General features: G+C 38.8%; 1 protein-coding gene across 1 annotated transcript in view; it reads left to right on the top strand.

Moving 5' to 3' along the window:
* DNAH11 (dynein axonemal heavy chain 11) overlaps positions 1-18764 on the top strand; it is a 355953-nt gene that overhangs the window by 299581 nt on the left and 37608 nt on the right. Inside the window, exons 66-71 of the mRNA XM_052639247.1 lie at positions 2905-3109; positions 4171-4335; positions 7042-7182; positions 13439-13609; positions 16622-16744; positions 18172-18365. Of these exons, the coding sequence (XP_052495207.1) occupies positions 2905-3109; positions 4171-4335; positions 7042-7182; positions 13439-13609; positions 16622-16744; positions 18172-18365 (999 nt within the window). The remainder of the gene's footprint in view (positions 1-2904; positions 3110-4170; positions 4336-7041; positions 7183-13438; positions 13610-16621; positions 16745-18171; positions 18366-18764) is intronic.

The raw sequence follows: 18764 nt of genomic DNA on the forward strand, positions 1-18764 counted from the left end.
GTTGTCACAGAGCACTGGCTTTGGGTCCCTGTGTCACACATCACACTCCCACTGGCTGGCTGTTTTACATATGGTAATGTATATGTTTTAATGCTATTCTCTCCAGTCATTCCGCCCGCCGTTCTCCCACTGTGTCCAAAATCTGTTTTTTAGATCTGTCTCCTCTGCTGCCCTGCACATAGGATCATCAGTACCATCTTTCTAGATCCCATGTATGTGTGTTAATATTCAATATTTGTCGTTCTGTTTCTGACTTACTTCACTCTGTAGAATAGGCTCTAGGTTCATCCACCTCATTAAAACTGACTCAGATGTGTTCCTTTTTATGGCTGAGTAATATTCCACTGTATATATGTAACACAACTTCCTTACCCATTCATCTGCCGACGGACGTCTAGGTTGCTTCCATATTCTAACTGTTGTAAATAGTGCTGCAGTGAACATTGAGGTACATGTGTCTTTTTCAATTCTGGTTTCCTCGGGGTCTATGCCAAGTAATGGGATTGCTAGATAGCATAGTAGTTTTATTCCTAGTTTTTTTAAGGAATCTCCGTACTGTTCTCCATAGTGGTTGTATCAGTTTGTATTGGGAAACTGGACAAATTCAAAAGAAAGACAGTGTATAGTCTATGGTGTCTTTCTTTTGAATTCATCTAGTTTTCCGAAGTTGATAAAGTTAAGGAAGTTTAACACCTCACCCAGAAGTCAGTGCGATGAGTGTTCATTTTTCTCCTCATAATTACTTAAAACATTATATTTAAATTAAAAACAATGTGGGCTTTGAGTAACATTCTTATCATCATCATGATGACACCTCTCTAATGAAAATATACACTAAATAGGGAAGAACTCAGAATTTTAGTAAGTAGTTAAAATAGGAGACTGAGAAGATGCTCCTTGCTTCAGCCATGTTTGTAGGCTTCTTGGAGGAATTTCAGTTCTCCAAAGCTCAGGCCACTTTGATGGAAGAATTTGAGAGTTTCCAGCATTCATGGGTTCTGTCTGTCTGGTGCATGAGTAAGAAAAACTTGCCTTTTGCTACAGCCTCATAGCAGGGTCCTGGCAGGAAAAAGACGACAAAGTAGGTTGGAATTGTTTGATAGAATTCACAGAGTGACTGTTTTACAAGAAGAATTTGAAGAGCAAAGGGTAAAGGGAACCCAGTGGAGATGCTGAGGCTACAAAGGATTTTTAGCAGCAGGAAGCCATTACTGCCTCCAGGCCTGAAGGTGTTCCTAGCGCCTCTGAGCAGAGCTGTGGATCTCAAGGCACATATAGCCCCAAGATGAGCTGTGGATTGCAGCACATAGCCCTCACTCCACTCTCCCGCAACCCACCCCGCTATCCCCCCAACAAGCACAACCTGGAAGCAATGAAGGTCTGCCAGACCCCTCTCTTCTCCTATACTGCTCTCTCTTGCTAGTGCTTCCAGTGGCCTAGAGCACTCAGGGGCAAGGGAGCCCAAGGAGAATTCCTTAGAAATTAGATGCCAGCATCTGAGGTAGAGGAAAATCAGGCTCTGCCCTCACGGGGTGACTGCATTCATTCAGAGCTTTGCTTGCAATTAAAGAAACCACCTCCATTGGGGTGAAGCAAAACAGAGACTATTACAAGACTGCAGGGTGCCATGGCAACTGAGGGGAAGATGCAGCCAGACTTCAAGAAAGGAGACCTAGAAGCCCATGAAACCCAGAACATGCTCCTTTGTGTTACTCTTTCATCTGAACATTGGTTTAATTACTCTTCTTTGGGAAACCAGGACAGTCTTTCTCTGCTGCTTGGTTCACCAGCAGGACAGAGGGACGTCAGCACGAGCTTAGAGGTTCTAGTTCCAACTCTCCCTTCTCTCTGCCCCAGTCCTGAACCCCAGGAAAGTTTACCCTGGTTGGAACAGCTCAGATGAAGTACCTACTCCTGGGCCCTGTGGCCAGAGGAACAGGGACACACAACAGAAGCATGCTAGCTGTCAGCCCACCCCGTGTGAGATGGAGCTTGGAAGAATGCTGTCCATGCATCCCATGCAACAGACTTATTAAATTTTACTTCTGAGCCAGCCCCGAAGTACTAAGATTGAGTAAAGTGCCAGGGGAATTTTTATTTCTTCACTGGAAAATATTTTTGCTACCATTACTCATAGTCACATGATGGGCCTTAGAAAAAAGAATCACTTCTGCATCATTTAAAGTGGCTTAAACTAAGCCTGTACAAGGAAAAGAATATGTGTATTTTTCATATGTATGAGTTTTAAGTGTGTATGTATATATACATATACACACACATATATATATGAAAGTGAAAGTTAGTCCCTCAGTCATGTCCGACTCTTTGTAACCCCACAGACTGTAGTCCACCAGACTCCTCTGTCCATGAAATTCTCCTGGCAAGAATACTAAAGTAGGATTCCATTGCCTTGTCCAGGGGATCTTCCCAACCCGGGAATCAAACCCAGGTCTCCTGTATTGAAGGCAAGCTCTTTACCATCTCAGCCACCAGGGAAGCTAAAACTTAAAGGCTGGGCTCATCAGGGATACTTACAAACCCATGTGTAAGAGCATACATACTCGTTTTATCCTTAAAGAATATTAATCTTTAATATAAGGTTAAACATAGCTAGCATAATAATAGAAGCTTGCGTTTGTTGTTATAGGTTCTTTATATGATTTATTGTGTTTAATTGTAACAGTGATGCTATGAAGTGAGTACAACTATTATCACCATTTTACGTGTAAGGAGACTTAATCATATAGAGGTTTAGTGGACAATTCTTACTCCTCTTATATGTTAGGGAAATGCAGACTAGACAAAAGTTCCTGACTCACCAGAAGAATACAGGAATGGAATGACAGCTTATTATTAGTCATGATTCATGGGAGTCTCCTGATGTCTGTGTTATGCCCCCTTTAGGTATATCAAGATTGGAGATAAAGAATGTGAATTTAACCACAACTTTCGTCTTATCCTTCACACAAAACTGGTAAATCCTCACTATAAGCCAGAACTGCAGGCTCAGACAACCCTCCTCAATTTCACGGTCACAGAAGATGGTCTGGAAGCCCAGCTGCTGGCAGAGGTTGTCAATATTGAAAGACCAGACTTGGAGAAACTTAAGGTAAGAATTATGACATTATCCCTCAGCACTTATTCAGTACCTTCTTTGCACAAATGATAGTGCCAGACATAGGAGTATAAGATGGGATGCCTGCCTTCCAGGATCTCGCAATCTACTTAAGAAAAATGAGAATATATGTGAACAGTTAAGTAGCAACTCAAGATACTTCTGATTAAGGAAGTAGTCAGGATTGTGCCGGAGGAGATGGACTCATTGTGGGTCTTGTTTGATGCACGTGACTCTGGCAAGCACAGAGTTGGACTCATGGAAGCAGGGCTGGAGAAACAGATACATGCCCTAGAAAGTTGGAAAGAACAGAGGGTAGAGAGGGATCTGCCCTGGGCTTCCTCTCCTAAGAGATCCCCAAACACTGGGCCCTCAAAAGTTCTTAACTCTCAAGTTATGCCCCCAGGAATTAGCCAATTACTACTTACATGTTCCTGAGAAGCTGTGACTGTATTCACCCGTCTCTGTAGTTTTCAGCATGGCAATTGCCCTGTGACCTCAGTTCTCTGACAGATACAAGAAGGGCTGTGATTTTTAGCTTTTATCCTGTTATGAGGATGGAAATAATGCCTTTTCTCTTTAGATGTAATACAGAAAGCAAAAGTTTCTTCCTCTGGGTTCCTAATGTTCCATGATTATGATGTATGGTCATGCTCTGGACCCTGGAGTACAACCAGCTCTTACCATGCCTTCTGAATTTAAAGTTTAAATGCATTGCAAACAAATAATACCAAGCAAGAAAATACAAATATTTAAAATTCTGTACTTTAGCAGGTGGTGGAGGAGGCAGAGATGTTTGGCATACAAAAATGCATTATATTTCTATGAGATGCCAAAATTTCATGTGTAATTATCCCTTGATTATCTCCATCTAGATTAAAAAATAATTTATACCTGACTTTAATTGGGAAAATTTCTGGGCATATTTATGTGTATTGCTTTTAAAGAATTTTTAAAGATTATGATTACTACAGTTGTAATGCTAAGTGTTTTGTTTTATATGAAGTGATATGAATTTATTCACTGTCTCTCACCTTTTGCTTGGTTTGCATTAGCTGGTTCTGACAAAGCACCAAAACGACTTTAAGATAGAGCTGAAGTACCTGGAGGACGACCTCCTTCTGCGTCTCTCTGCGGCAGAAGGGAGCTTTCTAGATGACACCAAACTGGTAGAGAGATTGGAGAGGGCAAAGGCCACTGCAGCCGAGATAGAGTGCAAGGTAGGAAAAGGCAGGTGCTGCCTGGAGCGTTGGGTTTTTTTTAGCTTTTTATCATGGAGTATAGTTGATTAACAGTGCTGTGTTTGTTTCAGGTGTTCAACAAAGAGATTCAGTTATACATATACATGTATCTCTTCTTTTCCCAATTAGTTTTTTTTTTTTTTTTTTTACAGTATATTGAGCAGCGTTCTCTGTGCTGTCCAGTAGGTCCTTGTTGACGATCCATTTTAAATATAGCAGTGCATACCTGTGTATCGCAAGCTCCCTAACTATCCCTCCCTGACCTCCCCTCCCCCACCAACCTTAAGTTTATTCTCTAAGTCTGTGAGTCTGTTTCTGTTTTGTAAATAAGTTTATTTTTATCATTGGTTTTAAGATTCCACATATAAGCAATATCATAGGGTTTTTCTCCCTCTGACTTCACTCAGCATGACAACCTCTGGGTCTGTCCATGTTGCTGCAAATGTCATTATTTCATCCTTTTTTATATGTACCACGTCTTCTTTATCCATTCTTCTATCGAACAATTAGGTGCTTCCACGTCTAGGCTATTGTAAATAGTGGTTTGATGCTCGTTGGACTTCTGGAGGGCCTATTCTGTTTGAATGAAGTGCTTGGCCAGAAGTGTAGTCCCGCTTGGCCATTTCTCTAAAAGGACTGACTGTGGAATTCAGGCCTTTTCATAAACTGCCCTTAAAAAGTGAACTCTGGATGTCTGAATGGAGATAGAGATGGTTGAAGTTGGGCTTCTCCTAATGCAACAGAGATTCAGTCGTTCACAGTAGACTCTGTCAGGCTGTTATTTTTTCCTGAGTGACTAAATTTGAAGGAAATTGGGCCCTGCTGGCTTACGTAGTCTAAAATATTAAAAGGCTTAGCCTTCAGCTTCAGCAAACTGACACCCTACAGTCTCACCACAGGCTTCCTGGTCTGTCATACATTTTCCAGAAATACTTAGAGCTTAAGTTTTGTTTACAGACCTTCAGTGCTAGGAAACTGAGCAAAGGATGGTCTCCCACTGCACTCAAATGCATTATTTCCCCAGGAAAGTGACGTTTCCTAAAAGCTAGGAGAAAATGTTCACTTGGTAGACTTCCTGCTGAACAGCCAGCATGTGTCCTAATATGCCTTGGGCACGCACGTTGGACTTTCACACACGGCCACGAGTCTTTAAAACGCTGAGGTTTCGAAATGAGACGGACCCTTATTTGCTTTCTGGACTATCCTCATTACTAAGTAATCTATTAATTACCTAGCTAACACTGTGTTACCACACATCCAATATATTTGTCTTAGTTTAAGCAAGGAAATGGAATCCCAGATTACTCTTTCCTTTTAAGTAAGTGAATTCTAGGGAGTTCCTAAAATGGTAAAGATTAGGGCAATTAAGTAAATTAGGTCTTAGCTTTGAAGTTAACTTCTAATTGTCTCTTAAAATATCTCTGCTATCTTCCTAACATTTTTCCATGTAGGAGCTTCCTTCTTTGCTCTACATTAAAAAAAATTTTTTTAATATTTCTATTGGGGTATAATTGATTTACAGTGTTGTATTAGTTTCAGGCATACACAAAGTGAATTTGTGATACAAATACGTATATCCACTCTCTTTTAGATTCTTTTCCCATATGAGCCATCACAGAATATTGAGTACAGTTCCCTGTACTATGCAGTAGGTCCTTATTAGGTATCTATTTTATTGTTAGTAGTATGTATATATTAATCCCAACCTCCCAAGTTATCCCTCCCTTCCACTTACCCCTGAGTAACCATTTGAAGTACATACCAATATGTACCTTCTGCAAGTACACCATCAAAAAGCTAAATGAATTGCTAGACAGGGCTATTTACAGTTACCCTCTTAGACAAAGGTCTGGGTGTTCCAAACACAATGATTTAAATATTATCCTGTCAGAGGTCCTGCTTTGGGCAGTAGCTTACACTGCTGGCTTCTGCTCTACATTTTCTTTCTGTCCTTTTATAGACAAGTATGATGAATCAAGTCTGTAAACAAAGGTTGGACAAATATTGTACCTTGTAAAGTTCTAGGACCAACAGCAGTACTAGATAGAAGAAACTGTGTCTTGAATAAAAACGAGTATGTTGGCTGATGATGGTCTGTGTGTTTAATTATCTCTCTGAATGTACCCAGAGGCTAATATCGTACAAAGATAAACTAAATGGAAATATATGAGCATATGGATGATCTGGTGCAAAGTCAGAATTAGGCAGTCATGAGAGTCTTCCTATAAAGGGTTTTTAGTAAGCTTGGTTATTGGATATTTTATTGACCTTGGCTGCATTTGGATACCTTGTTGACTAATAAAGATATTGGCATTGAATTGACCCAGCAGATTTTTAAGAGCTCTCCCTGGGAGGTGATACAGCTGGGTTATTAACCCCTGAAAGAGAGAGGGGAGGCCAGGAAGGTGACATTACTCAGAATAAATTCTGTAGAACCAGAAACAATCAAGTTTGTTTAATCTGTAACCACAACACAGCTGGAGTTACATCCATTTTCATTTAAAAGTCAGTTTATAAAAAGATTATTTTAAAATATGAATGTTACGCTTTTGGGAAAGACCAAGCATAGAGATGCCATACATGTTGTCTACTTCAGTACCACTGGCTTCTCATTTCAGATATACCCCTTCCATCACACAGAGACTGTGAAGAGTAAGTTACTTATGTTGTCTGCTCCCACCATAGGTGATTGAAGCTAAAGAAAATGAAAGAAAAATCAACGAGGCCCGAGAATGTTACAGACCAGTGGCAGCAAGAGCATCTCTTTTATATTTTGTGATTAATGACCTCAGAAAAATCAACCCCATCTATCAATTCTCTTTGAAGGTAATGATGAATATGCTAAGAAAAATTTAAACTTTAGAAGTTCAACTTGTTTCTGAAAGTTTAGAATTTTTTTTAAGCAATCTAGTGTGTCCAGTAAGGAGTCTCAAGGATCTAGCTAGCAAAATAAAAACAAGGTGAAAGAAATTTTCACTTTCTCAGTAACTTTCATTTCTAATTTTCAGTAGGGCTTTGAAATAATTAACTTATGTGACATCAAAACACACTGTTTACATTCTTCAATAGGATCTTAAAGAGCTTAATATATATATATATTATGTGTATATATGTACACATAAAGGGAATTCTCCTGGAGGCTCCTGTACTTTTTTTGTGAAAGTGTTCATGTTATAAAAAAGATTTCCCATTTTATTTTGCTACAGAGGGGAAAAAGTGGTAATAACTATTGATTAAGCCAGTGTTTCAGGCAAGACACTTTATTTCTTTGGCTCATTCTTATGCCTAAAACATCTCAGTAAAACGTGTTATTTTATCCTTATTTTAAAAAACTAATATGTTCAGATTTTAAATTGGCAAAGAATTCACATTTCATAATCGTAAGAGTCAGGATTTGAGCCCATGACTGATTCTGAACCCAGTGGTCTTTACTTTGTACCACTCTGCCTCTGGGAAGTATCCATTCATTCCATCTTTCAGTTTTTAAACAAATAGCTATTGTGATCAGTCATAATGCCAGATGCTGTGCTGGTTGCTGAGTGTACAGTTTGGAAAACACAGATAAGAGTGGAGATATGTAGATTGGTGTGTGTATAAAAGTGACAAGTACGACAAGAGAGAACAGTAGAGATGGAGAGGCTGTTTTACTGAGGGCTCAAGGAATACCTCTCAGAGGTTATATAGTGTTTGGAGAATATAACAGACATATGAGACAGGAAAGAGTTTTCGAGATTTCAGGTGAATGAATCTGGTTGGGGTGGTTGGGGTGTAATGAGTGAGGGAGAAGATGGTGAGACATGAGTCCTGAGAGCTGAGGGTGTCTGGATCACATGAGGTCTATACTGGGGACTTTGGATTATAGTCTGTGGACAGAGAGAGGCCACTGAAAGGCTGTAGGCAGATGACTCATGTGATAGCAAAAGACTCAAACAGAAGTGTGGAGACTTACGATTTGAAGCTACAACAGTCAGCTCTTGGAGATCGATTCAGTTCAGTTCAGTCGCTCAGTCATGTCCGACTCTTTGCAACCCCATGAATCGCAGCACGCCAGGCCTCCCTGTCCATCAGCAACTCCCGGAGTTCACTCAGACTCAAGTCCATCGAGTCGGTGATGCAATCCAACCATCTCATCTTCTGTCGTCCCCTTCTCCTCCTGCCCCCAATCCCTCCCAGCATCAAAGTCTTTTCCAATGAGTCAATTCTTCGCATGAGGTGGCCAAAGTACTGGAGCTTCAGCTTTAGCATCATTCCTTCCAAAGAAATCCCAAGGTTGATCTCCTTTAGGATGGACTGGTTGGATCTCCTTGCAGTCCAAGGGACTCTCAAGAGTCTTCTCCAACACCACAGTTCAAAAGCATCAATTCTTCAGCACTCAGCCCTAGTCACAGTCCAACTCTCACATCCATACATGACTACTGGAAAAACCATAGCCTTGGTTAGACAGACCTTTGGATACTGGCAATAATAAAGAGGAAGGATCAAGGGTAACTAGCAGATGTCTAGTAAGATGGAACAAGTAAAGAAGTTCTGAGAAGCACAGGGGGCTTGGATTCCCTGCAGTGTGAAAGGGGGAAATTAATAGGGCCCAGGCCTACCCAGACACCAAAAATAGACTATGGTATTACAAGGAAAGAAAGCTACAGAGCAGCCCCCATCAGAAAAGGGTTGAAAACTACTGAAAAAGAGATTGGCAAATTGCATCCAGCCACATAGGAAAAGCATAATCTGTTATGAACAACTGGAATTCATTCCAGGAGTGCAAGTTGATTAAACCTTAAAAAACACAATGTAATCCTTCATATTAATAAAATAAAAAAGAGAAAAAGCCTATAATTCAGAAGATGCAAAGAACTTGACAAATTAAAACATTTGGTTAAAAAGAAAATTCTGCGAAAACTGGGATAAATGGTCACTATATCATACTCTGGGCTGAAGGGCATCTGTGAGGATTTTCAGCTAATGTTAATGTTGAAAAATTGAATACTTCCCTCTAAGATCAAAAACAAAACAAGAATGTCTTCTCTTAACACTTCTATTCAATATTGCACTGGAGGTTATAGCCAGTGAAACAATACCAAAAAAACAAGAAATTTTAAAGAAGAAATGCTTATCTTTTTTCCACAGATAACCTACTACCTTCATGAGAAACTACTAGGATTAAGAAGTGAGTTTTTAGCAAAATCACAGGATATGAAGTCAATATACAAAATTCATTATATTTCTATATATGAAGAATAAACATTTAGAAAATAAAATTAATAAATACTATTTACAGTAGATTCTGAAATTCTGAAACTCTTAGGATTAATTTTAACAAAACAGATACAAGATCTGCATACTGAAGGTTATAAAATATTATTGAGAAAATGAAAGAAGGTTCAACTAAATGGAGAAAAAGACCATGTTTATGACTCAGAACAATCAGTATTGTTAAGATTTTAATTCTATCCAAATTAATCTATAGATTTAATTCAGTCTCAGTGAAAATCCCAGAAAGGCTTTTTTTTTTTTGGTAGAAATTGGCTAACAGATTCTAGAATTTATGTAGAAATGCCAAGGATTTAAAAACAACTAATTTTGAAAAAGAAAAACAAATTTGGAAGACTTATAGTATTATGATTCCAAAACTTACTACACTGATTGGCCTAAATAAAAACACACTGATCAATGAAACAGAATAAAGAGTCCAGAAGCAGACCCATAAATGTATGGTCAACTGATTCTTGGAAGTGAGTGTTAAGACATTCACTGAGGAGAGAATCGTTTTTGCAACAAATGGTGCTGGGACACCTGGATATCCACATGGAATAAAATGAACCTTAGCTACTACATCACTCTATATAAAATGAGTTCAAAATGAATAAGCTAAGCTGTAAAATTTCCCGGAGAACAATAGAAAGTCTTTGGGCTTTGGTTTAGGCAAAGATTTATCCTTAGAGTATAAGAGAAATAAAAATTTCTTAGAGTATAAGAGAAAGAAAAAAGTTAGCCTCTTTAAAAGACATTAAGAAAATGAAAAACCAAACCACAGATCAGTAAAAGTTATTTCCAATACATAAATTTCACAAAGAACTTATATCAGAATATACAACTCAATAGTTAACTTAAAAAAATGGAGGAAAGGCTTGGACTTGTCTGCTGCTGCTGCTAAGTTGCTTCAGTCGTGTCTGACTCTGTGCGACCCCATAGACGGCAGCCCACCACGCTCCCTCATCTCTGGGACTCTCAAGGCAAGAACACTGGAGTGGGTTGCCGTTTCCTTCTCCAATGAATGAAAGTCAAAAGTGAAAGTGAAGTCGCTCAGTCGTGTCCGACTCTCAGCGACCCCATGGACTGCAGCCTACCCAGGCTCCCCATCCCTGGGATTCTCCAGGCAGGAATACTGGAGTGGGTTGCCATTTCCTACTAAGATATATATTGCCCATAAGCACATTTTTAAGATGCTCAACAATCATCAGAGAAATGCAGAGTAAAAGCAGAATGAGATATAACTGTATACCCAATAGAAAGGCTAAAATTATGCAGGACTGTCATTATCGTAAATGTTGGCACTGATGTGGTGCTACACCTCTCTCTCTTTGCCAGTGGGGATGCAAAGTGCTAAAACTATTTTGGAAAACAGTTTGGCAGTTTCTCATAAAGTTACAAAATGATCTAAATGTTTACTCTAGGTCTTTACCCAAAGGGAATCAACTGCACAGCAAAGTTCTAGAAGTACACATCTAAAAAGAATCTGCCATCAGAGAAACAGCTCGGCAGTGGGCAGGGACGGGGGTGGATAATGGTGGGAACGGACTGCAAAGAGGCACATGAGAACTCTTTAGGGTGACATGGATAGCAAGGTTCTACATTTTGATTGCAGTGACTGTTACTGAAGTCTATACATTTATCACTACTCATTGACCTTTTTATTTAATGGGTGCATTTTATTGTTCATAAATTAAAAATTGATTTTAAAATGTAAATAGCAAATAAGTACTTCGTTAATACCTTCTTACCCATATTTACTGTCAGTTTTTGCAGGGTTTTACTTGCTTTCAAGTATATTAGTCCTTGTCTACCAGTCAAAAAATGTGATATGTTTATATCTATTTATAGATATATAGATTTGGATTATAGATGTATAGAGTTGGATATGTTAGCTATATATCTAAATATCTACAGATATATGTAAAAATATATACAGCCCCATTGCCACCAAAACATATGAGTAAAAACAAATATTGAGTGATTTTTTAAAGAGTGAGATAATCAAAGGAGATCACAAAAGTACATGGGTAGAATAACAAAAACAAAAAAATAACCTGTTAGAAAATGGGCAAAAACAAAAAAATAACCTGTTAGAAAATGGGTAAAGACATTTCTCCAAAGGAGATATGACCAATGACCAGTAAGCATTTGAAAAGATGTTCAACATCACTAATGTTTAGGAAAATGCAAATCAAAACCACAATGAGATACTATTTCATATCTATTAGGATAGCTACACTATATCAGGGGAAAAAAACAGAAAATAACAAGTGTTGGCAGTGATCTGGAGAAATTGTAACCCTTGTGCACGGTTGGAAGGGTTGTAAAACAGTGCAGTTACTTTGGAAAATAATATAACAGTTGTTTTAAAAATTGCCATGTGATTCAACAATTCCACTTCTGAACATATACCCAAAAGAATTACAAGATGGTCTCAAAGAGACATTTGTACACCCATGTTCATAGCATTGTTCATAATAGACCCAAATGTCCATCACTGGATGAAAGCTGGCTTGAAACTCAACATTTGAAAAACTGAGGTCATGGCATCTGGTCCCATCACTTCATGGCAGATGAAAGGGAGAAAAGTGGTAACAGTGACAGATTTATTTTCTTGGGCTCCAAAATCACTGTGGACAGAGACTGCAGCCATGAAATTAAAAGATGCTTGCTCTTTGGAAGGAAAGCTATGACAAACCTAGACATCATATTAAAAAGCAGAGACATCACTTTGCTGACAGAGGTCTGCATAGTCAAAGCTATAGCTTTTCCAGGAATTATGTACAGCTGTGAGAACTGGACCATAAAGAAGGCTGAGTGCTGAAGAATTGATGCTTTTAAATTGTGATTCTTAAGCCTCCTTTGGACTGCAAGGAGATCAAACCAGACAATCCTAAAGGAAATCAGTCCTGAATATTCATTGGAAGGACTATTGCTGAAGCTGAAGCTCCAATACTTTGGCCACCTGATGTGAACAGCCAACTCATTGGAAAAGACCCTGATGCTGGGAAAGGTTGAAGGCAGAAGAAGCGGGCAGCAGAGGATGAGGTGATTAGATAGCATCACTGACTCAATAGACATAAATTTGAGCAAACTCCAGGAGACAGTGGAGAACAGAGGAGCCTGGCAGACTGCAGTCCATGGGGTTGCAAAGAGTCAGACCGGACTTAGTGCCTGAACAACCACAGCAAATATGTACATACAGTGGAACACTATTTAGCCTTAGAAAGGAGGGAAATTCTGATGTCTGCTGCAACACGGATGAACCTCGATGACTAGATAATTCCACTGCAGGAGGTACCTAGAGCAGTCAAATTTGTAGAAACAGAATGTAGAATAGTGGTTGTCAAGGAATAGGGAGTTATGGATATAATTAAGTGAGTTTTTTAAATGAGTTGTTATCTAACAGTGTTTCAGTTGTTCAAGAAGAAAACAGTTTGGAAATGGGTTGTACCACAGTGTGAATATACTTAATACTATTTAAAACTAATAAGATGGTAAATTTTACCCTTTGTGTATTTTACCAAAATTAAAAATAAAAAATATATATATATGTATATATATTCAATTGCATGGGTAGAAGGACAAAGGACAGTGCAGTTCAGTTGGTTAGGAAGAAAATGTGGGTTGATTTTATGAAATAATGTTAAAAATAATAGCAGACTTTCGCTGAGGCCTTACCACATGCCAGGAGCTGTTCTAGAGTTCATAGAATCCTTGTAAAACCCATCCTGTTCTCTCTCCCCATCCATACACTGTAGCCTCTGGGCTTGGGACTAGCTGGACACCTGCCACCAGTTGTCACCCCTTAACAGTGCCTTGAATTCCCCAGGCTTTCAACATGCTGTTCCACAGAGCCATCGAGCAGGCTGACAAGGTGGAGGACATCCCAGGGCGCATCTCTGCCCTGACCGAGAGCATCACCCATGCCGTCTTCCTCTACACCAGCCAGGCGCTGTTTGAGAAGGACAAGCTCACCTTCCTGTCCCAGATGGCTTTCCAGGTGAGGAGATCAGTCACTGAAAAGCAGCCCCAGAACCCGAGTCTCACATCTCTGTGTATTAGGTACTTCACTGCTGCTTGGAAGCCCTTGGTGGCCTAAAGATAGTTTGAGTTTCCCAGAGGGAACTTGGACATATGTCAGCTTTGTGAGTTGGTCAGTGTGCAATGGCTTAGGTGGGTTTGCACTTGGGGCAACCACATCAGCCATCACTCTGCAAAACAGGCCCATGAGGCGTTGGCCTCAACTTTAGGTCCTATACAGACCTCCCAGGTATTTATCCTCCTGGGGAGTTTCTTGGAGAGAATCTCAAGGTTAAAGTTCCAAATCTGAGTGGTCCTGGGAGGTTTTCAGAGCCCCATTAAAAAATAGTTAATGTATGGAAAGAGCTGCAGGTTTCACACTCCAACCTTCAGTAAGACCTCTTTCTCATGTGGACTCTGCAAATGATTTTGTTTAAATAAAAGTACCCATGGTGAGGAAAAAAACATCGAGGACCTCATTCCTAGATGAAATAAACATGTGTTCCTTTTATTAGTCTGTGTGCTGTATAACTTTTTCGGTCAATTCAAATCTTGATGAAAGATGTCTTGTTTATTTTGTGTCTTCCCAAGTACTTTGCTCAAAGAAGGCATTTTTAAATACCTGCTGTTAATAGTGATAAACTATCACTTCTCTTTCAATAGTTTTGGTGCTAATAGATTCCTTTGGGTTAGAATAGAATATATGGGTGGAATCATTTTATAATATATGTGATAAACAGGAGTAATACATTATAAAATGGAATTTTTCTTCTTTCTCCCACTTTTATCAAGATAGAATAGACACATACATTGTATTAGTCCATCATGTTCAACATAATAATCTTACGTATGTATATATTGTGAAATGATTACACTATAAGTTTAGTCAACAGCCTTCACCTCATATAGTTACATTTTTTTCTTATGATGAGAACTTTAAGACTTTTTTGTTGTTGTGGTGGTTTAGTCCCTAAGTCATGTCTAACTCTTTTGTGACCCCACGGACTATAACCCGCCAGGCTCCTCCGTCCATGGGATTCTCCGGGCAAGAATACTGGAGTGGGTTGCCATCTCCTTCTTCAGGAGATCTTCCTGACCCAAGGATGGAACCTGTGTCTCCTGCGTTGGCAGCGAATTCTTTAGCACTGAGCCACCAGGGAAGCCTTACTCCTTAGCAACTAACTAATACACAATAGAGTATTGTTAACTGTGATCACCATGCTGTACATCACATCCAGTACTTGTTTATAACTAAAAGTTTATACCTTTTCATCACCTTCATCCATTTTTCCACCCCCCACCACCTACGTCTGACAACCACCAACTTGTTCTCTGTATCTGTGAGTTCTGTTTTTTTGGATTCCACGTGAAAGTGAGATTATACAGTGTTTCTCTTTCTCTGTGTGACTCTTTTCCTTAGCATAATGCTCTCAAGGTCCATCTATCTTGTCACAAATGACAGAATTTCCTTCTTTTTATGACTGAATAATATTCCATTGTTCATATGTATGTGCATATATAAAAATCATACGTATATACACACACATACACACCACGTTTTCTTTATCCATTCATCCATAGATGGGGGCTTAGGTTGTTTCTATATGTTGGCTATTGTAAAAAAAAAAAAAAAAAGTGCTGTAATGAACATAGGAGTACAGATATCTTTTTGAGATGGTGATTTCACTTCTTTTGGATGTATGCCCAGAAGTGAAATTGCTGGATTCTATGATAGTCCTAGTTTTCATTTTTGGGGGGATCTCCATATTCTCCTCCATGTAGCTTTACCAATTTACACTCCCACCAGCAGTGCTCAGGGGTTCCTGTCTCATATCCTCACCAGCATGTCATCTCTTGTCTGTTTGCTGATAGCCGTCCCAACAGGTGTGAGGTGACGTCTCGTGTGGTTTTAATTTGAATTTTCCTGGTGATTAGTGATGAGTGATGTTGAGCACTTTTTCATGTAGCTGTCAGCCATTTGTGTGCCTTCTTTGGTACAATGACTATTCAGTTCCTCTGCCCATATTTTAATCATATTGTTTGTGGGTTTTGCTGACATTTGTGTGTTTACATGTATTGTTCATGAACAGTGATGGACCAGGGATGGTACCGTATGTATACACACGTGTGTACATCTATTTAAAACTTCTTTTTAGAATATGTGTAGGAATTATCTATCTGAAATACTGTTTACATAAATGTAAGCTTTATATATATGAGCACAATTTTTTGTTTGATGAAATAAATCAAATTGGATTAAGAAAAATTGTCTAATAAAATAATATTCTGATACATGTTACCACCTGTAATGCATTTTGAAAATATCTAGAATTTTTAAATAGCACAAACCTCAAACATTTTACCTGTTTAACTTTATAAGCTGTTATAGTTTCTATGTAGAAATTAGGAATATTTCATTTGTGTCCCTCCTAAATATTCCGTGGACTTTTTATCAGTTCTGTAACCAACATGTCTCGAGTTCAGTTCATGATGTGTTTGTTTTGTCTGTAAAACAATTTCCAGGTTTTTCTCAACATAATCTCACGTGTAAGAAAAGTCTTATGTATCTCATGGTTTATTGAATATAATTTCTATATCAGGACTAACTTACTGTACTAGTTTTAGCTTTAGTTTAGTGATTCGGTCCATTTTCATCTGAGGCCTTCTCAATTTGTATAAAAAGTTTCAAGACAAGTTTGATCTAACAGCAGAAGGCTAAATATGAAAGCTTATTTTAAATATGCTGCTAGTCAGCACAGGTGTTAAAATGGAAATGAACCAGGTTTGGTAATTATTTGCTATTAGATTTTACAATCAAGATTTTGAGTTCATGAGCATAATCTAAGATCCCTTATTTTAACCACAAACATATATCTGTAGGAATTCTCAGAAATCTTAGTCCTGCCTTTTCAACCATATCTAGTAAGTGGTGACTGCATCCTTGATTTCGATGCAGACCAAATGACCCTTTTCTGCCTTGTGTCCTCTCAAGATTTTGCTGAGAAAGAAAGAGATAGATCATCTTGAATTGGATTTCCTGCTTCGGTTCACAGTTGAACACACTTATCAGAGTCCTGTTGATTTCCTCACTAATCAGTCATGGAGTGCTATTAAGGTATGTTGGGGACATGATTTTTCAAAAAATTTCTACATCTTACTTCAAATCTCAGTTCTCTAAAATGTAGTTTTAAAAAATATAGGTGATATACACCATTTTAGTTGTAGATACATGCTGGTTTTAATTTTTTGAACTTCCCATACTCTTTTCCATAGTGTCTACACCAATTTGCATGTCCACCAACTATATTCTGATTTCCCTTTTTTATTTGGAAGTAAAGGAACTTTTGATCTATTTATGGATGGGAAAGTTGTTAATAAATATGTATAATGTACAGGACCTTTGGTTAAAGTTGAGGAGTATAAGTGATCTTTTTTTCAGTTGACCTGAATCTAGTTTCTTCATTTGGTTTTTCTTTTTTATAGTATTTCTCTGCTTTTTCAAAAAGTTTTGTTAATTTATACAGCGGTATAGTCATGTATTATCATTGTAACATGTTTAAGCAGCACAACCCTAATTGTAAATCCTTATTCCACGTTTCTGTCAGATTCTATTACTAAAAGTTTATTCTCTGACTCTGGAATCCCTCAGAGATGCTCATCACGTCCTAAGCCTCGCCATACTCTTTTTTTTTTTCCCCCTGAAACAGGAACATTTCTCTGTATTGAAAATAACTATGTTTTTCCTTAGTTTTTTAGTATGTTTAGATTTTATTTTTGAATAGAATTTTTAATTAGATTATTACTCTAGAATCATAACTTCAAGTTCAGTTGTGTATCAGGGTCTCAGCAGAAAACAAATGGCAAATTCAAAGTATGATTTTTTTTTAAAGTTTAACAAAGAGTATGTTTTCATTGTATAAGAAGAAAGATGAGGGGATCAGCCAGGGATGGGGAGGGGAAAGGGTGGGAAAGGAACAGTTAGTGAAACTACTGAGAAAGGAAGCTATGGGAGAGAGCCAACCTCTGGGAACTCTGGCATTCCATGAGGAAGCGGAGCCACTACTAAACATCATCACAGGAAAGCACTGGGGAAGAGGTACCTTCGCCTCCTTTCACTAGCCCTCCAGCCTCTTGCCAGTGCTTCCTGTTGGTCAGACCCAACCAGGCAGAAAACCAGGATGCTTTGTTCAAGTCATCCTTTGCTATCACCCCCTTTGCAGAGCAGGAAGGGTCCTGAGTAAATCTGAAGAGGCAATGAAGACTGCCCAGCACCGCTTTACCTGCACAGGATCCAATATAGTCACGTCTTATTTTTTTTTTGTTTTGTTTCAGGCCCTTCTTTCTTTCTTATTCTTTAATTTTTAGTTTATATTATAGATGAATGACAGTGTTGTAGTTTTTTAGGTATGAAATAGATAATCACCAGGGACCTCCTGCCTAGCCCAGGGAGCTCACCTCAACATTCACAGGCCTTTGTCTCAGACCCCAGGCTGCTCTACACTAGCTGCTGTTAGTCTCCTCTGCTCCCCTATTTTATCACAGGCAATCGCCCTCATGGAAGAGTTTCGAGGCCTCGACCGAGATGTGGAAGGATCTGCCAAGCAGTGGAGGAAGTGGGCAGAATCCGAGTGTCCAGAAAGGGAAAAGTTACCACAAGAATGGAAGAAGAAAAGCTTAATACAGAAGCTGATTATTTTGAGAGCAATGCGCCCCGACAGAATGACATATGCTCTCAGGTGGGCATGGTTAGCTCTCACAGAAATTAACCTAGAGGAAGCTTGGTCTTAAAGCCTAGAAGTATCTGGTGGAGACATTATGGTTCATGTTAATGAAAAGTGATTCTGCCAACATTTTTATATTATAATCATTACTGTTGCCAAGATTTGCTAAGCACAGAACAGTATGCTAGGCTGTCAGCGGACTGAGCATATTCTTCCTGAAAACTTTAATTCTGAAATCAGTAGGGGAAACAGGAAACTGATGGAAATATTCTAGGAAGAGAGCTGGCAGAGTTCAGAGGCCAGGAACTTGCATTATGCTAGTGTGATTCTCATTGTCTTTCACTTAGTGGTGGCACTTTGGCTCTGAAGATTTTGCACATCAAACAAAAAATGAATTCCTTTCACGGATTCACT

The sequence above is a fragment of the Budorcas taxicolor genome, chromosome 4, assembly GCF_023091745.1.
Source record: "Budorcas taxicolor isolate Tak-1 chromosome 4, Takin1.1, whole genome shotgun sequence".
Taxonomy (NCBI): Eukaryota; Metazoa; Chordata; class Mammalia; order Artiodactyla; family Bovidae; genus Budorcas; species Budorcas taxicolor.